Genomic DNA, 19,512 nt, shown 5'->3' with positions numbered 1-19,512 from the left:
ACTGCCTACAGCAAAGGCTGTGGGACCAGATGATATCCCAGCTGTGGTTCTTAAAATCTACACTCCAGAATTAGCCCTGGATGTCGCCAAACTGTTACACAGCAGGCGTCCATCCAGGACTGCCTTGTCCACAAAGCGTAGGGCAAACTCTACCACCTCGAAAAACAAGGACTGCAGCCCCAGGGTTTCCCCTCCAAGTTGGACATCATCCTGACTCATCCAAACACTGCTGTTCCGTCATTATCACTTGGTCAACATCCTGGAACTCCCTAACCAACAGCAGAGTGGGACCACCCTCACCAAGACTACAGCAGTCCAAGGAGGCAGCTCACCATGATCTTGCCAAGGACAATTCAGGATGGTAATAAAGGCTGGCCTTGCCATCAGTGCCCATGTCCCGTGTATGAATGCAAAATAGGTACTCCAGAAGCAGATGGTAAAGGAAGGAGAGGGAAGTCTCTCCTGTGATAAAATAAACAATATGGAAAGCTGCTATATCTTTGGATACATATTTTACATTCAGGGGCATTGTAGCTAAATTTGTAGATGCTCTTAACTAGTTAAGCAAATATAAAGTGAATTAGAAGTGGCAAGTCTGTGTTTGCCAGATCAGTAAAACAGCGACAAGACTGACCATTAATCTATTGGCTTAATGAAACTTTGGAAAATAGATAAGATTTTCTATTGATTTCTACGTGCCATAAGCATTAACCTGAGTGCTAAATGTGTCATCATTTTGAAGGCTGCACTGCAGGCCGCAGGAACCTGTTGCAAGTGTGTAGTGTATGAGCAGCCCGTCACTCTGGGACTGTGTTACTCATTCCTGGTAAGGCAAGGACAGAACTTGGCTTTGACAACCCTGTCTCTGCTATTGTATGTTTTGAGTTCAAATATGAAGTTTGGCCAAATTACCTGCAGGGAAGGGAGCAAATAATCCACAACTATTATAGATTAAAGCAACAAGATATTGATACAGTCTTAACAAGAACACTGCACAAGTAGTGTTCTTGTTAAGCCTGCACCAAGTTATTTGTCTGTCATATTTACTACCAAGGCAGTGACTAAGACAGTAATAAATCTATTCCTGGATCTGTCCTTGCAGTACATATGGAAGCCTTCTTTAAAAGGGTCATTAGTGCTTAAACTTGGTCTAGGTGTACAAAGGTGATCAAAATTTCTACATTAGGTCCATAATGCACAGCTTCCAAACAATGGCTGAAGCACAACTGAACCCTGTCACATTCATAAGCTCACTGACCTGTGATCTCTGCTAACTGCCATGTTTTTTACAGGCCTTTCCTCCTCGGAGCTGCTGTCGTCATCTGAGCCTTCAGATTGGATTTCCTCCACCATGGAGCGCAGAGGTCCTGGGCAAAACAAGAGAAGTGGAACTGGGATCATTGGTCAACAGACACCAGTCTCTCTGTCGAATCCATCTGATATCTTTCCTCTAAAATACTTAATCTCACGAGAGTTGCTATACAGATGAAAGTTTCTCTTCATACAGAAATTTCTAACTTCACATGGAAGGAGGACATTCAGCCCATCAAGTCTGCATTAGTTCTGTAGAAGATCAATTTAGCTAGTCCCACTCCCCTGCCTTCTCACCATAGCCCTGCAAATGTCTTCTTTTGAACGCCACGATTGAATCTGCTCCACTACCACCCCTAACCCTAACCACTCGCTGTGGAAATTTTCCCTCACACTGTTTTTGCCAACCACCTTCATTTTATTTCCTCTGCTTCCCACTCCTTCTGCCAATGGAACAATTGCTCTCCATTTACTCTGCCCATGTTCTTCATGATTTTAATATACCTTATCAGATGTCCTCTCAACCTCGTATTAAGTAGAACAACTCCAGCTCCACAGGTATATCAATGCAACCAAAGTCATTTGTCTCTGGAATCATTCTAATAGACCTCTTCTGCAACCCCCCCCCCCCCCCCCCCCCCCCCCCCCCCCCACTAAAGCCTTTACATCTTTCCTAAGTTGGATGCTCAGAACTGGACACAATACTCCAGCTATGGCCAAACTAATAAAAGGTTCATAGAACACAGAACAGTACAACACAGGAACAGGCCCTTTAGCCCACAATGTCAGCACCAAACACAATGCCGAATTAAACTAAATCTCTTTTGCCTGTAGATGAACCATATCCCTCCATACTCCTGTGTCTATCTCACAGTCTTTTCAATATGACTTTCTTGTATTCTATGCCTTTATAAAGCTAGGATCCTCTATGCCTATTTTTTTTTTAAACAACTTTCTTAACCTGACTTGCCAGTTTGAACAAACTATCTACATATACCTTCTGATCTCTCTCTTCCCCTATCCCTTTCAGAATTGTGCCCTTCAGTTCACTATGATGACCACCACAGTGTAGCACAAATCTGTCTTCTGGGCAGTAACAGTCACAAGATGATTGCACTATTTCCCATTTTAAGTATCTCTCTCATCACTTTTAAGATTGAAAACCATGAACATTTATAGCACAGAATACCATTCACAAATAAAAACAGAAAATGCTGGAAAACTCAGCCAGACAGGCAGAATCTGTATTAGAAAAATAAAGTTAGCATGCAAGGTCAGTGACCTTTCATCTTTACAAATACCATTACCACAGCTTTAAAATTTTAACTAGTGATTTTATCAGTGCCATTTTCTTCTTAAAAAGATAAGGGGAGAGGTAGAGTTAAAATTTTCCTTGCGAAATAGCAACAGAAGTTATAGGTAAATCATTTATAAGGCCAGCACACTATGAATAAGCACTTTTACCTTATGAAATGCTAATCGAAAAGTAACATTTCCAATCATGCTCTGTCAGGTGCAAACAAGCGTTCAACTTCCTCTGCTCCCTGCACTAAATTAATCTAAAGGTATGTTCATAGGCGATCTTAAAAAAATCTCTCAAGGCAAGGCTGATGAAAAAGCAATATTTATTTATTGCTCTATTTATATCCAGAGCTTTTAATATCTTCAAATGGAAGTATGCAAGCAGGGGAAAGCGGCCCATATTCTTTAAGACGGTGCCGTGATATTCTTATTACTGCCATTTAAAATTAAAAGCAAAAGCTGGAAAAATAAAATCAAGCTATTCAACTATTAGTGGAAGAGGGAGACAACCAGAATGTGCAGCAACACAAAGTTCGGCTGAGCAACGCATGGTGGCATGTCAATAGTTGCAGAGCTACCTTGGCACCTTCCTCATTTTGTGTATTCCTTTCCTCAACCACCCCTGAAATCCAGCATCAGGTTCCCCAACAGATCAAATTTGGGACTGAAAAATTGGATCTGGGTCTGACTTTCCTAGCTCAGGATTGGTGTTGCAGGATATGCATTTATCCCCATGTAGGAGATGAGCAGATCATGGGATACGGTTAAGGGGTAGCTGAAGATGTGGTCAGTCAGGAGAGTGAAGATGAGGATAGGAATTTATTAGAGGCAATGAACAACATCATTTGTATTGAAATGCGTGACCACTCTGGCCCCAGACCCCAGAGGGTGGGCAGAGGTTAGCACCAAGCCTCAGCCCAAGTTGAATGAAGTTACTTGCAGATCAGCTTCACTGTGATAAACCTCAATCATCTTCCCAGAAAGTTCTAGAAAAACAATGTCAGCATACCAGAAGTGGAAGTGATTATCATAATATCAAGCTTGATGTGGTGTGCCACACAGTTATTGGTTGTTAAAAGGTTCAATTTCGAGGCAGAGAAGGAAATAATCAATAAATGGTATTCAAAATACATATTGAGTAGGCTTCATTTATCCTATATGCTGAGTTATGTTCATTCTCAGCTGAGGGCAGGTCCCGAACTCTGGACTAATACATCAGTAAACTCCACAAGTAGCAATGCAGAAGACACCCCATACCTTGTCTGTGGTTTTGGGTAGGTGCATAATCGGATTCGGAGCTCGAGTCCGAACTTGATGTCGTGTTCGACTGGCTAGTTCGCACCGACTACACATGGAGAAAGAGGAACACATATCAGTCAGAACATATCGACAGTTAATCAACTGAACTCATCTTCAATTCAGTAGGATTGGTTTTAATTCCAGAGAGTTTTACTTGGATGAGGGTGGAGGTGAACACAACACATATAAACGATTTACAGGCCTTGTGTAGGCCAGAGTCAGTCAGTCGCCAGAGAGCGAGAGAGGGAGAGAGTGTGGGGGAGGAGGGAAGAGAGGGAGTAAGGGGGGCGGGGGGAGAGTGGGAAAGAGGAAAGCTGGACATTGGGGAAAGAGTTGGTGTAGAGGACAGGAGAAGGAGACAGGACAGGGAGGAGATGAAGGGGATACATGAATCTGTTGATTCACTGTGGGGAAAGTCCACAGCTTCCCTTGTGGGATTCAGAAGATTACACGCCTGAAGACAGTCAGACAGTTGAGCCCATGCAGGCTGATAATCTTCTTTGAACCACTGTTTTTCATTATTGCTTTCATGTGAACCAGCAAGTGAAAAAAATGCACTTCCAACAACATCAAGTTAAATAAGATGTTCATCAAATGACAATTTAAAATCAGGTACAGGAAGATCTTACTTTTACATCCATTATGCTCCACCTCAATCAACAAATAATTGTTACTGAATCACTAGCTCAGACTTGTATCCAAAAGAATGTCGGCATTTGTCAGGAAGAGTGCAAGCTGCTTGCCTAGAGGTAAACATTTCAATGAAGATCCACTGAACATTACCAATTTTTTCCATTTGTTAATTAAGATAAATGTCATCCTAAATGAAAATCAGATCTCTGCAGTCAATCCCTTGCTAATAGGAATTGCAGGACATACTGTGCTGAAGCTTCCAAAGTATTGTCATTCATTGCTGCATTGTCAGAAAATCCAAATTGTGGTGTAGATGCACATTTAAAGGAACTACTAATTAATTAATTGTCAATTTCTAAAGAATTTTTAATTATATACTTTTAAATAAATAAATAGATAGATAGATAGATAAATAGAATGAAGATAACTAACTGATAAAAACTAATTAAATTTAAAAAAACTAACATGGAAGTTTGGTTCTGTTGGTCTTAGGGAATTTTCACATTTTAAAAATTAACAGAAACATAAATGCATGACAAATTATTTACTGAATCCAGACGGTTCCTGTGATCAACAGCCGGGGCTTGGTTTGACTTGCAACATGTTCTCTGGAACTGCCCACACTACTTGCTCCCTTCCAGTTCACCATCTCTGATCTCTCTGCCCCCATTCATCCTCCCTCTGTATGTCCATTCCATGCCCTCTGCCTCTCTCTTCATCCCTCAAGTCACCTTTACCTCCCCTCACTCTCCTGCTCCTTTTAACCTTCCTGAGACCGCAAGAAACTGCAGAAAGTTGTGGACACCACTCAGCACATCATGGAAACCAGCCTCCCCTCCATGGACTCTGTCTACACTTCTCACTGCCTTGGTAAAGCAGCCAGCATAATCAAAGACCCCAGCCACCCAGACATTCTTTCTTCTCCCCCTCCCATTGGGCAGAAAATACAAAAACCTGAAAGCACGTACCACCAGGCTCGGGAACAGCTTCTATCCTGTTATAAGACTATTGAACAGACCTCTTGTACGATAAGATGGACTCTTGACCTCACAATACACTTAGTCATGGCCTTGCACCTTATTGTCTGCCTGCACTGCACTTTCTCTGCAACTGTAACACCTCATTCTGCATTCTGTTATTGCTTTTCCCTTGTGCTACCTCAATGTACATGACTGTGTGGCTAAGCACAGTTCCAATGCCATCTTCAAATTTGCCGATGACACTACTGTTGTTGGATGAGTCACAGGTGGCGATGAGACAGCTTACCGGAGCGAGGTAGGACACCTGGTTAAGTGATGCCACAACAACAACCTCTCGTTCAACGTCAGCCAAACTAAAGGGCTGATTGTTGACTTCAGGAAGGGGAAGGAGGGTGAACATGTGCCAGTCTACATTGGAGGATCGGCAGTGGAGAGGGTCAGCAGCTTTAAATTCCTGGGTGATAACATATTGGATGACCTGTACTGGGCCCAGCACATAGATGCAATCATAAGGAAAGCGTGCCAGTTTCTTTACTTTCTTAGGAGGTCAACTCTCTCTCTACTATGTCTCCCTGTACTTTCTTACCCCTCCATTCTCAGTAGCTCAGCCCTAAATCTCACCCCTTCCCTCACTCCCAACATCCAATGTAGTAGAGTAGGAGAGTGTTGAGTATCCAAGGTCCAACTGCAATGGATCAAGGTGTGAATACCAAAGACAGAGGCAGGTGATTCATGGCCTGATTTGAAGGGTGAGTGGTCTGACGTCCAATGGTCAATCAGAAAGAATGAGGTGTGATGTTAAACATCAATGGGTAGCCATTGGGCTAATAATCTGGGCTAACTGTCCTAATTTCAAAGATCCCAGTCTAACAGAGAGACACAAGAGACTGCAGATGTCGGAATCTGGAGCAACAAATAATCTGCTGGAGGAACTCAGGAGCTCAAGCAGCATCTGTGGGGGTAAAGGAATGGTCGACGTTGAGTGGAAACCCTGCATCAGGACTGAGCTCCAGTTTAACACACTGATTTAAAAGTGCTCTACTAAAACTTTAATACACTGAATAAGAGCACATAAATTAAGCAGCTATTTAATAAAAGCAGAGATCCGCCAATTGAACAAATATCTGGGGAGAAAAATAAAAGGCCTGGTTATTTCAGAGTGGGTCTTGCCGCCAACACTCAGCAACCCCATTCCTCATTCCCCATTTCCTCAGAGCCTCTGGATCTGGAAGTCCAGCCTTGCTTCCCAAGGCAGTCTTGGAACTGAGCAACAAGGCCCTGAGCAAAGCAGTTGGGTGGAACCACCTCTGGCAATCTCTGACAGATAGCAGAGTAGAAGCCCAGCTTTGTCATCCATCACAACTGATAACTATTTTTAAATATTTCTGAATGTCACTGAGACTCAGAAATAATGAAAATATTGAAAATGAAATAAACAATTAAAAAAATTAAAATCTGAATATAAAATCTACAAAAACAGCTTTAAAGATATTAACCCAACACAGCCAAGAAAGCACAACTTAGCTTGTCCCTTCCTTGCAGTCAAGCAATGCCCATCGAAATGAATGGGCTTGCAGATTCTGTGCCAGTTCCAATCTGGCATAGCATCCAAGAGAAGATTTCCCCAGTGTAAATGCCAAGGAATCTCAGCAAGGGTCCTTGGACTCCATGCAGAGACCACAGATGGGGCAAGGCACAGCCAGGTAACCCCTGCTGGAGCGTGGTTAACATGTTCTGGACTTCCGCATTCGGCTGTCAGTTATGCTGAGAAATGCCAGCGGTTTCATGCCGAACTGCTGTTGAGACCCAGCCCAAAACTTCTGTAGTCGAGGTTTTACACGTTGTACTCTGCTTCCAAAATTTGCTTTCACTGATTTCAACAGAATCGAACACACAGCTACTCCCATACATGTGTTTAGCATAATTTCTGAGCAAATGTCTTTTAACTGAACTGCACAACTCATTTGTTCCAATTCATGCATGATAACATTGATCACATGACTTATTGGTGTACAAAAATTTACAATTACATTTTCATAATATCATTCCCTGGCTGAGGAAGTGATTAAGTGATTTGCTTCCAAGTAAATCCCAAAGTTACTCTCTGTTGCAGAAAACAACAGGAGTTTGAATTGAATCCTATGAAGTCAAATAAATAAATCTGGAATTAAAAGTAAAGCTAGTCTCAGTAACAGTGACCACAGAATAACCAGACTGTCATAAAAACCCATCTGGTTCGCAATGCTCCTTTGGGGAAGTAAATCTGTTGTCCTCACCACTTCAGCTTATATCTGAACCCAGACTCCACCAAGTGGTTAATGCTTGGTTGCCCCCTCTAATTGCCCTTGAACAAAGGGCAATTAGAGACAGGCAATAAATATCACCATTCCAGCAATGTCCACGTCCTGACAACAAGTAATTAAAACGAAGATAATGACCAAACTGTATTCCCTTCCACATAGGGAACTACAATTGCTTTCCTACTAGTGTGGGTAAGATAAGCAAAGCTGAGATTTTCTCCTACTATTCCATGGCAGCAGAGTGTTATCTACTTTGGAACTATATTTAAATTTCAGAATAAGTTCTTTACCTCAGATTTGGAGATCACTTCATCTTCTGAATTACACTCATCTGAATCCACGGGCTTTTTCACCTCTTTCACACTACTTTCAGATTTAACCTTCTCTACTTTAACGTTCACTTTTTCTTTTTCTTTTTCCTTCAACTGCTTTTTTTCAGAGTATGAAGAAGAAGAAATTCTTGGCGAGACACTTGGGAAAGTTTTTGATGTCTCTGAAGTACTTTTCTTTTGCTTTTTAACATTGAGTTTCATTGAATCTACATTGGAGGGCCTCTTAATACTGGGCTTTGACTCTTGATGTAGGTTCCCACTACCTTTGGGTGACATACTATCTAGTTTAGACTCCTTGAAGGCTGGTTTTGGTTCTTTAGAAGTTGCCTTTGGAGTAGCTTTCTCTTCCTTTGAAATCTTGCTTTCCGCTGATTTCCGTGATAGCTCCTTGGATGATTTACTATGATCCTTTTCAGGTTCTTTCGCGGTCGTTTTGCTTTCAGAGTCTTTTGTAGACCGTTCCTTGTGCTCTTTTGTGACCTTGTGAGGTTTTGAGGATTTGCTGCTCTCTCTATTTGTATCCTGATTTGAAAAGACAAAAGTAATTCATAAAACAAAGTCTGTCTAAAAATACATGTCCGGCATAGTTTATCTCCTGGATAAACTATGTTCTAGTTCCACATTCAATTCATCTCACACTAAACTACAAACTGGACTACTATGTGGAGTTTACATGTTCTCCCTGTGACTGTGTGGGTTTTCCCCCTGGATGTTCCAGTGCCCCCCCCCCCCCCACAGCCCAAAGACATGCTGCTTGGTAGATTAACTGGCAAGGTATATTACTTCTGATCTAGGTGGATGGTATGAGAATCAGGGTGGAGTTTACGAGCAGGCTGGAAAGAACAACTTACAGGGAAATAAATGGGTGACTGGGATTGATGGGATCACTACGAGAGTCAGTATAGACTTGATGCTTTGAATGGCCTCCTGTTCTATTGCAAAAAATGTGAAAATTAAACTGGACTTGAGCAGAGCTCATAGTCAATTCTTGAAATACTACCTAAAAAGTACACAAAATTTGCAGATTTGCCACAATGTACTCTGTGAATTACATTAAGATCATTTTCATTCATTGTAAGCCCATTTTGAACTCTTTGCAATCAACCTTTACAGAAATATTAAAACTGTTTGACAGAATGTGATACTCTGCAAAGTGTTTGTATGTGGATAAAATAAAGAAAGAGCAGCACACAGATCATCATGAGATCTAGGCAGATTACTGGAAATCTCCTAAGCCGCTATAAACTAGTCCACTAATACCATAATTGATATTACATTGTATGTATCCTATGTATATGCCAATCAAGCAGACTGCTTTGCCTTGGATAATACCAAGTTTCTTGAGAGTCGTTGGAGCAGCACTCATCCAGGCGAGTGGAAAGTATTCCATGACACTCCTGATTTGTGCCTCATAGAAAGTGGAAGGGCCTTGCGTTGTCAGGAGCTAAGTCATGTGCCATAAGATACCCAGCCTCTGACCCATCCCTGCAACCACAGTATTTATGTGGCTGGTCTAGTTAAATTTCTGGTTGAAGCTAGCACTCTGATGTAGATGGTGGGGCACTGTTAAATGTCAAGGATATGTGGCTAGTTTCTCTTGTTTATTGTTACTTGCTAGTAATTATCCCATGTCCGTATGCTGGATAGGTCGTGCTATATACAGGCATGGCTTGCTTCATTTTCTGGGGTGTTCAGAATGGAATACAATACTGTGTAATCATCAGTGTAAATGCCCATTTCTGACTTTGTGTTGGAAGCAGTTGGACTGAGGCAATTGACTGATCTTAATAAGTATCTCAACACAGCAGCAGTTATAAATCAATTCAACTAAGTTGTTAAATCAATCAGTTTTAACGAGTTCTGGGTGGTTGACAGAGTGAGGTTCTACTGGAGCATCCATACCTGTGAGGCAATGGCTTGATCTCAAGTTCTAGGTTCAAAGTCCTCAGCTGACCCCAATGGAATGGGTAATGAAAATGGATGTAATTTTCACCTTCAAAGTTTGAGCAATAAACTGGTAGGAGCACTATTTCACTGATAATAACAAGTTCTCTAATAGCAGGTGATAAGAACATAAGAAATAGGAGCAGGAGGAGGCCATCTGGCCCATTGAGCCTGCTCCACTATTCAATAAGATCATGGCTGATTTGGCCATGGACTCAGATCCACCTACCTGCTTTTTCCCCAAAACCCTTAATTCCCCTACTATGCAAAATCTATCTAACTGTTTTCTTAAATATATTTAAATGAGGTAGCCTCTACGGCTTCCCTGGGAAAAGAATTCCACAGATTCACAACTCTCTGGGAAAAGCAGTTTCTCCTCATCTCCATCCTAAATCTATTCCCCCAAATCCTGAGGCTAAGTCTCCTAGTTCTAGTCTCACCGACCAGTGGAAAGAACCTTCCTACCTCTATCTTATCTATCCCTTTCATAATTTTATGTGATCTGCTCTGTTGGTTTATCACTCAAGCTGTGAAAGTGAAAACTCCCTCTATTATTTGCCTTTAAAGAAATATTAATTGAAAATTTCTGAATCTGTACCATATGAACAAGTCCCATTACTGACCTTTGAGCCATGAGATGGTTTGCTTTTCTTTGGATCTGAGAATGCAGACAGTGGAATTGTGGGTAGCATGGGGTAGTCTGGGCTTGGTCTAGAGGTTGTGTCAGTTCCTTCAGGCATCACCATAACCTAAAACAAAATAAACAAACATAATGTCTGCAAACTTTTCTTAGAATGATGTTATTGGGTGGACGTAACTGCAAATCATACAAGGATTGAAAGCCTAGTTGGCTTGGCTTTCAACATTAGTCAAAGTCGACTTTGATCAACGTTGAAGGCCATGCCAACTAGGCTTTCAGTCTGTGTGTGATCCCTTCTCCAATCTTTCTATAATATATACTCCTTCTCCAGTTTTCCCGCCTACTTCAAGGTTAAAAGTACAATGACCTTGTTTTTAACTCTGGGTTAGTTCTGAGCAGTAATCTGACCATAGTATACTCTTGAGGATACAAATATGCTGTGCTTCACGAAACAGTTACTTGAACCCCTTCCCTGAACACTAGAAAAAGCAGCTAAATTACATCAAATTCTGATGCATGTGTTCTGTAAACAGGCAATTCCTCAAGGCCATCCCAACTCATGCCACTTTGCTCTTTCCTCTTGGTTCTCCTCCACATCCAGGGCACCCACCCTGACTCTCCCAACTATCCTGAGGGCAGGGTACTGTCTCAAGAAAGGAAAGTCCTTCCGAAGCGCTGTTACATACTCTGCCACACTAATACCAAAGTTAATTCCAACACTCAGGATGTAAATACAGAATTCTGACACAAGAAATTCTGCATATGCTGGATATATCTGGAGCACTACACAAAAAGTGCTGGAGGAACTCAGCAGGTCAGGCAGCATCCATGAAGGGAAATAAACAGTCGACGTTTCGGGCCGAGACCCTTCATCAGGACTGGAGAGGAAGAGGGCGGAAGCCAGAATAAGAAGGTGGGGGGATGGGGAGGAGCACACACAGGCAGGGGATAGGTGAGTCCAGGTGAGAGGGGGAAGGTAGTGGGTGGGGGAGGGGGAGAAAATGTAATAAGCTGAGAGGTGATGGGTAGAAGAGGCAGAAGGCTGAAGGAGGAGGAATCCAGTAGGAGAGGGCAGTGGACCATGGAATAAAGGATGGGGGAGGGAAGGAGAGGAGATGGGCAGGTCATCAAGGCAGGGGAAGGGAGCCATGGGAATAAGGGAAGACAAAGGAGTGGGGGGCAGGGGGAAGGAAAAGAAGGGCTGGGGAAATCGACGTTATGGCCTTCAGGTTGGAGACTCCCAAGGCGGAATATGAGGTGTTGTTCCTCCAACCTGCGCCTGGCCGCAACGTGGCAGTAGAGGAGGCCATGGATAGGCATGTCAGTATGGGAGTGGGATGTGGATTTGAAGTGGGTGGCACAACAGAATTTTGTTGTGTCCATTGTTGTTAATTCCTCATGTAGTCATGTTTTTGAGCTATGCATATTTACTGCATTAGCAACGATACTTGAATTGGTATCTACCTGCTACAGCTCTGTGTGATTATATAGTTTCTGGGGGATAAGGAGGGACCAAGGAGCCTGGAGTATTCCATTGGGCTTTACAAAAGAGGACTTTGCACATATCTGAAAGGTCACTTCTGTCAGTGGACAACGACTAGCTTTTGCCCAGTTGGAAGCCACCAGATAAGCAGAAATGGTTTGAGAAGGTATTACCAGGAATGTGAAAAGAGTCAGAAAGGGGAGGAACAATAGCTGCATCGCCAAGTAGCAGAAACTTACCCCTCCTGCCTTTACCAGCTTACGGCGAAATTCCTTGGTTGGGTTGTTAAAGGTGAGTTTCTCACAACGTAGATGGTTCACAGGTGGGTTCCCTTCCAGGTTTAGGAATAAATCATATGTGAAACAGACTTTCTTAGGTTCTTCCTGACCAAGAAAAAGATAAACTTATTGAGAACCTATTCAAATATGAACTGAAATTGAAATTTCATAAAATGTGGTTTTAATGATTGCACTTAAAGCAAAATTTCCAAAATAGCAGATTAAAACACCAAATTAAATGTCAAATTAGTGGTCATGGCTTTGCCAGAAGGTAAATTTACACCTACCTGGAATGCAATGAGCGTTTAAGTCCCATTACTTAACCTCTATCCCTCTGCCTCTCATCCTGCTAACCCCACTCACCAATCACACCCCCCAACGCCCAAAGCTCTGGCCCCACCTCCCTGATTGCCCAACCTGAGGGAGTCACAAGTTCATGACTCCTCCCTCCCCCTACATCAAACAAACTTCCTGTCACCAACCTCCCTTTAAAAAAGGTCCTGATCCCCAACACCAACCCAATCTCAGTAATGCTGACTTCCAGTCATAGAATTGCAGTCATAGAGTCATACAGCACGGAAACAGGCCCTTCGGCCCAACCGATCCATGCCGACCACAGCATCCTCCCTGCTGGTCCCAGATGCCCACGCTCAGCCCATAATCCTCCAAGATCCTCCTCTCCATGTACCCATCCAAATGCCTCTTAAACGTTGCAATTTTACCCGCCTCAACCACTTCCTCTGGCAGCTTGTTCCAGGTTCTCACCACCCTCCGCTATCTCTCAGGTCTCTTTTAAATCTCTCCCTCTTATCTTGTATCTGTGCCCTCTAGTTATGGACTCCCGAAACCTGGGGAAAAAACTATGATCGTCCACCTTATCCATACTCCTCATGATTTTATAAACTTCGACCTCATGCTCCTACGCCAAAAGGAATAAAGATCCAGCGTGGCCAACCTCAGGCCCTCTAGTCCAGGCAGCATCCTCGTAAATCTCTTCTGCACCTTCTCCAGCTTGACAATGTCTTTCCTATAACAGGGTGACCAAAACTGTAAAAGATACTCCAAGTGCGGCCTCACCTTACTATATAACTGCAACATAGTGTCCCTAATCCTAAACTCAATGCCCTGATTGATGAAGGCCAGCATACTAAACGCCTTCTTCACCCCCCTGTCTACTTGCGTAGCCGCTTTCAGCGAACTGTGCACTTGTACTCCCAGGTCCCTCTGTTCCACAACACTCATCAGTGCCCTGTCATTTACTGTATAAGTCCTACCCTGGTTTGACTGTCCAAACTGCTTCACTTCACACTTATCCAAGTTGCAATCCATTTGCCATTCCTCAGCCCATCTCCCCAACTGATCAAGATCTCTTTGCCATTCATTGTAACCTGCTTCACTATCAACAAGACCCCCTAATTTAGTATCATCAGCAAACTTGCTAATCATGCCATGTACATTCATATCCAAATCATTTACATAAATAACGAGTAACAGAGGTCCCAGCGCTGACCCCTGGGGTACCCCACTAGTCACAGGCCTCCAGTCGGAGAATTGACCTTCAGCCATCACCCTCTTCTTCCTATCATCGAGCCAATTCTGAATCCACCTCGCTAGCTCCCTCTGAACCCCATGCAACCTAACCTTCCAGATCAGCCTGCCATGCGGGACCTTGTCAAAGGCCTTCCTAAAGTCCATACAGATAACATCCACTGCCCTACCTTCATCTATCCCCTTAGTTACCTCTTCATTACCTCAGTCAAGCAAATCTGACAGTACATCTCCCTGCCTTGCAACTCATTAAGAACTTCATCCACTTCCTCTGGTCCAGGCATAAATTCCCTCCTTTGTCCTCAAGTTGACCTACCCTTTCCTGGCTATCATCTTGTTCTTAATATATGTATAAAATGCATTGGGATTCTCCTTAATCCTACTTGCCAAGGACATTTCATGGCTCCTCTTAGCCCTCCTGATTCCGTATTTAAGTTCTCTCCTGCTTCTTTTATATTCCTCAAGGTCCTTGTCTAATTTCAGATTCCTAAACTTAACATAATCTTCCTTTTTCTTTTTGACTAAACTTTCAATACCTCTCATTATCCAAGATTCCTGAACCTTGCCATCCTTATCTTACATCCTTGCAGGTACATGTTGGTTCTGAACTCTAATCAATTGGCCTTTAAAAGACTCCCATATATCAGATGTTGATTTACCCTCAAACAGCCACCCCCAATCTACTTTCTCCAATTCCTGCCTAATACTGTTGCGATTTGGTCTCCCCCCCAACCCCCAAATTTAGCACTTTCACCCAAAGGACCAGTCTTATCCATAACTATCTTAAAACTTACAGAATTATGGTCATTGTTCCTAACATACTCCCCCATTAAACTTTGATCACCTAGCCAGGTTCATTCCCAAATACAAGGTCTAGTACAGCCCCAACTCTAGTTGGACTATCTACATATTCTTTCAACAAATGCTCCTCGATGCACCGAAGAAATTCTGCCCATCTAAGCCCTAGCACGAAGGGAGCCCCAACCAATATTGGGGAGTTAAAATCACCCACCACAACAACCCTGTTGTTTTCTCATCTTTCCACAATCTGCCTACATATATGTTCCTCTAGCTCTCCTTAGTTATTTGGAGGCCTATATACGACCCCATCATAGGTGTCTTATTCCTGATTCCTTCCAGATTCTATATCAAATTCTATAACTTCAGCTAAGTCTTGTCTGTATCACACCTGGCTATTCTGTGATGATGGCTCAGTTCCTCCCTTTCTATTAGCACAGCCTAACCTGCTGGGCGACTTGCATTTAGCCCTGTATTTAGCACCTCTTTATGTTCCTTTGTATTCTCACACTCTCACTCCTTCATCTCATAGTTTTTGTTCAGTTTCTCTCATTCTAATGCCTTTTTAGCCCATCAGTACAAATTATACCCACAGCAGAGAAACAAAGGACTGCAGATGCTGGAATCTAGATGAAAAACACTATGATGCTAGAGGAACTCAGCAGGCCAGGCAGCATCCGTGGAGAAAAACAGGCAGTCAACGTTTCGGGTCAGGAGCGTTCTTCAGGAATTAAGAAGGGTCCTGACCTGAAATGTTGACTGCCTGTTTTTCTCCACGGATGCTGCCTGGCCTGCTGAGTTCCTCCAGCATCATCATGTTTATACCCACAGCAACCTTGTGCTCAGAGATAGTTCCTTTGTCTGATCCATCCTTCCTCACCTTCCCTGCCACCTAAAGCCAACTTGTTTTCTTTACTTCTCAGTTCTGATGCAGGACCTTTGACTTGAAACATTAACCGTTTCTCTTTCCACAGATAGTTCCTGACTTGCTGAGTGTTTCCAGCTAGTTTTTATTCAAAACATCTAGCTCTGACCACTAGGTGGTGCTGTGTCCCCCCTCCCCCCCACCAGCTCCCAAACACTGTCTAAGGTTAGAAATCAGAATTTAAATATCTTACAAGATTCAAATATAAAATATAGAAAATGTTGTAAATACTCAATAGGTCAGACAGAATCTGTAGTGGGGGAACAGAAAGTTGATGTTTCAAGTCACCCTTATTTTCAGCATCTGCGATTTTTTTTCTAGAATTCAAAGGTAATTTTACTTTTTACAATAACCCTGTCAATAGAAAGGTCTGTTTCTTTTAATGTAATTATGTAGTTTCTGTAGATTACTTGCATGTACATAAGAATTAGGAGCAACAGTAGGCCAAGTGTCAATTGAAAATGTCTTTGGATCCTCTTAAATGCCTTCACTAATCCAGTCACTCTCCCCTCCACTCAGTCTCTCCTGAAAGGCCGTCCTGGGACGCTTGCCCAGAGGTTTATCTGTCACCTGACTTCAGAATGTGCAGTTTGAGTGTGTGCATAGCAATACAAGAGTGGGGCTACATGTAGTTTCCTTCATCTGTGGGGATAGTGCGGGAAATTGGATCCAAGTAGAATATCAATCATGATTGTGATGATTACCAGAACAGGGTTGAAGGGCCAAATGGCCTCCTTCTGCCTTAATTCTTATGTACTTTTGCACTCATTTTTTTTCCTGCAGAACTGCAGTCCATAATTACTCCAAAGGCAATTTACAAAAATATTTCTCCTACTGAGAGCCATTCCCCCTCCCTACCCTGCTCTGAGGCCCACACTCACTCTCCTTGTCATGCTGCCTGACAGGAAGTGTCTGCTAACACACCTAATTTGTGCAGAGGCCTCAAAGTCAGCAAAGCATACTTGAGCACCTGCTACAGTACTGTGGGCAATGGCAAACTGAAACGACCGAAGAAAACAAGCAACATTTGTAAGAATAATAGGAACGGAAGAAATCAACCAATCTGTAAATAACTGACGATTGGGGTGTTATTTCTGCTGCTTAGCCAACATTTCAGCCATGTGAAGGTAAGAGAGGGGCATTAACCAGAGCATACAGTGCCAAAATGGCAGCAACACTGACAAATAAACGCTGATCTGTCTTCTCCACAATTTTCCAGCAAACCTTTACAGTGCAAATTCTATTATCCCCAACAATATGATGTTCAGTGCAATGCAGCTCATAAACACTTGGATGTTAAATATGCCTTTTAGGAGCATTTTAACATGTAAAAAGTAGGTGCTATTGATCTAAATGTCTCAGCCAAGGTATTTTGGTGATATTACTGAAGGATAAATATTATCCAGCACCTCACTTCTCTCAAAAACTGTGCCAAAAGCCAACATCTTAGTAGTGCTTGGGTGCCCATGCTGGGGATCAATGCACGTCTGTAGTATGGTCCTAGGCTCTTTACAGGGCGATCTGGATCTTCCTCTATATCATGAGGGTTTCCAGATCTTTCAGAGGGCATTAGGCTGCATTGGAGCGAGTTTGGCTCTAATACTTCCTTACTGGAAGCATCACAGGGAATAATGACATTCCACCCATCACCTTTCCCTCAACCCTTACCATATTCCCTTAGTGCCCTAAGGAAACTGAAGATAATCACTTAACATACAGCAGGTCAGTCAGCAGCTGAAAAAGAAATACACAAAAATGTTCTTGATGTGACCTCTCGTGAGTTGACGAAAACAGGGAGAGCTGGGGAAATAAAGTGTCACTCTGCCGTTTTTTTTTCCCACCATTTTGTTTAGTCAATTAAAATTAAAGTTCAATGTAAACATTAGAGGTACCTTGTTCTTGAAGTAGACATCAATTGGCAAAATAAATCCAGCGTATCCAGACTCCTCTACTTTATAAGGTGGTTCCTTACAAACTACATTAGAAGAAAGAAATATGAAGTTATTGTTAAACATACAATAGAAAGCTCATCAGTTGCACATACTGAAGGCCTCTTTAAAAAATGAGCAAGAAAACAGTCACATTAATTCAGTTGCTTAAGAAGTATCAATGACAATACCCCTGTTGACAACATCCTCTCTTCAGTATTATATCATTTTTATGACTGCATCAAACTAACAATCTGGACATTTCAACTCTGAAAAACACTTTAGCTCCAGTTAATGTTTTTGTTCCTTCACCTTGAAGGAACTGATCACCAAGACATCACTTTTCCTTTCTTGCAACCACAATCACACCAAGCCATATGAAAACAGGGAGCAGGAGGGTGGGTGTGATGCTGCAGAATCCATGATCACATGAAATACGATAATAGGAATTTCTAGTCTACTATAGAAAATTCATCTGAGACCCATTCTCCACCAACCTAATTAGGTAAACTCTAGAAGATTATGATTAATAATCTTAAATTGATTCATTTTCTTAAACCTCTCCTTTTAAGTTATCTTGGGTTATGCACTGAACTTTGCCAAATTAAGTTCTGAGGGCAGCCACCCAGAATGAGCACTGAAGTCTATCGTTCACATTGGATATCAGTTCTCTTCCTTCTTGAGACTGCCAACTCTGAATGTGTGATTTGCTGCCAGCAACACAGATGGGACAAGAATAACTTTACTGGGGATCTCGAACAAGGGTCTACAATCTGTAACGAAATACCACACAATATCCCAACCTTGTATCATGGCCACAATTTTAAAACAAAATCCTTCAATTGATGCTGCCCTCCACATTGTACTCCAGATTATACCCTGCTGCATGCAAAACACTGAAAATGAAATTTATCAAATAATTGTAGCTTTAGCATTTTTGAAGAGAGCTATGCATTATGTGACTCAGGGCATGCAATTGAAACATCATGGAGCTAAAGCCTTTGTTTTCTATCTTCAGTGTTCTAGAAAATGCATCTAATCTTGACTATTCTATCTTAAAACAGTACCAAAGATTGTAATCAACTTGCTAAAAGTACCACAAGCTAAATTAAACCCTTTGCACTTATCCAGATATGATGGTGCTTCCTTAGTTGTAGAAGATCTTCACAATATAGTTGTGACAGAGCTGTTTAGTCAGGCATCTACATAACCAACGCAGAATGATTATAATCAATGTCACCACAGCACAACACTGAACTGGTAGTATCACAGCTGTAGGTATGTTTTTGTTCATGGAACCTCCAACTACTTTTGCCAATGTTACATAGGTTTAGCTACAGCGAGATACATGGGGTGGGTAGAAGGAGCAAAGAAACGTAAAAAGTCAAATGAGTTAGGACTAAGCTGCAATTCAGTCAGACACAGACTATTTGCAATATGTTGCAGTTTCTGCAATTAAGAGAAAAACCACTGCAAAATTGCAGATAGTATGAGGGACCCAATTTTTATACACACTTATTATTATTTAAGAGGCAAGTATGGTAGCACTATCATCCGGTACTTTGCAAGTCTTCACAACTGGATGGTGCTCAGATCCCAAAAATAATAACTATGGCAATATGCTCCAGAATACATGCAGAAGTTAGGATTCTCAGTTTGGTCTTTAATATGTAAAGGATTGCCTGCAATGCCTCTGGTCCAAATGGATCAGATTCTAGACTTCCGAAGAAAGCATGAGAGAACTGGATGTTTGCAGTTACTCAAGAACTGCTTGTAACAAACACAATTTCAACATTCTACAAACAGTATCA

General features: G+C 42.1%; 1 protein-coding gene across 1 annotated transcript in view; it reads right to left on the bottom strand.

Moving 5' to 3' along the window:
• The window catches only part of mllt1a (MLLT1 super elongation complex subunit a), an 83,854-nt gene that overhangs the window by 16,381 nt on the left and 47,961 nt on the right, over positions 1-19,512 (bottom strand). Inside the window, exons 3-8 of the mRNA XM_052037541.1 lie at positions 17,666-17,748; positions 12,464-12,607; positions 10,725-10,850; positions 8,116-8,679; positions 3,871-3,958; positions 1,259-1,367 (exon numbers count right to left, since the gene is read on the bottom strand). Coding sequence (XP_051893501.1) covers positions 1,259-1,367; positions 3,871-3,958; positions 8,116-8,679; positions 10,725-10,850; positions 12,464-12,607; positions 17,666-17,748 — 1,114 coding nt within the window. The remainder of the gene's footprint in view (positions 1-1,258; positions 1,368-3,870; positions 3,959-8,115; positions 8,680-10,724; positions 10,851-12,463; positions 12,608-17,665; positions 17,749-19,512) is intronic.

Source organism: Pristis pectinata, chromosome 24, assembly GCF_009764475.1.
Source record: "Pristis pectinata isolate sPriPec2 chromosome 24, sPriPec2.1.pri, whole genome shotgun sequence".
Classification (NCBI taxonomy): domain Eukaryota; kingdom Metazoa; phylum Chordata; class Chondrichthyes; order Rhinopristiformes; family Pristidae; genus Pristis; species Pristis pectinata.
Note: the sequence above shows the minus strand (reverse complement) of the source record. Positions and strands in the feature narration are given on the sequence as shown.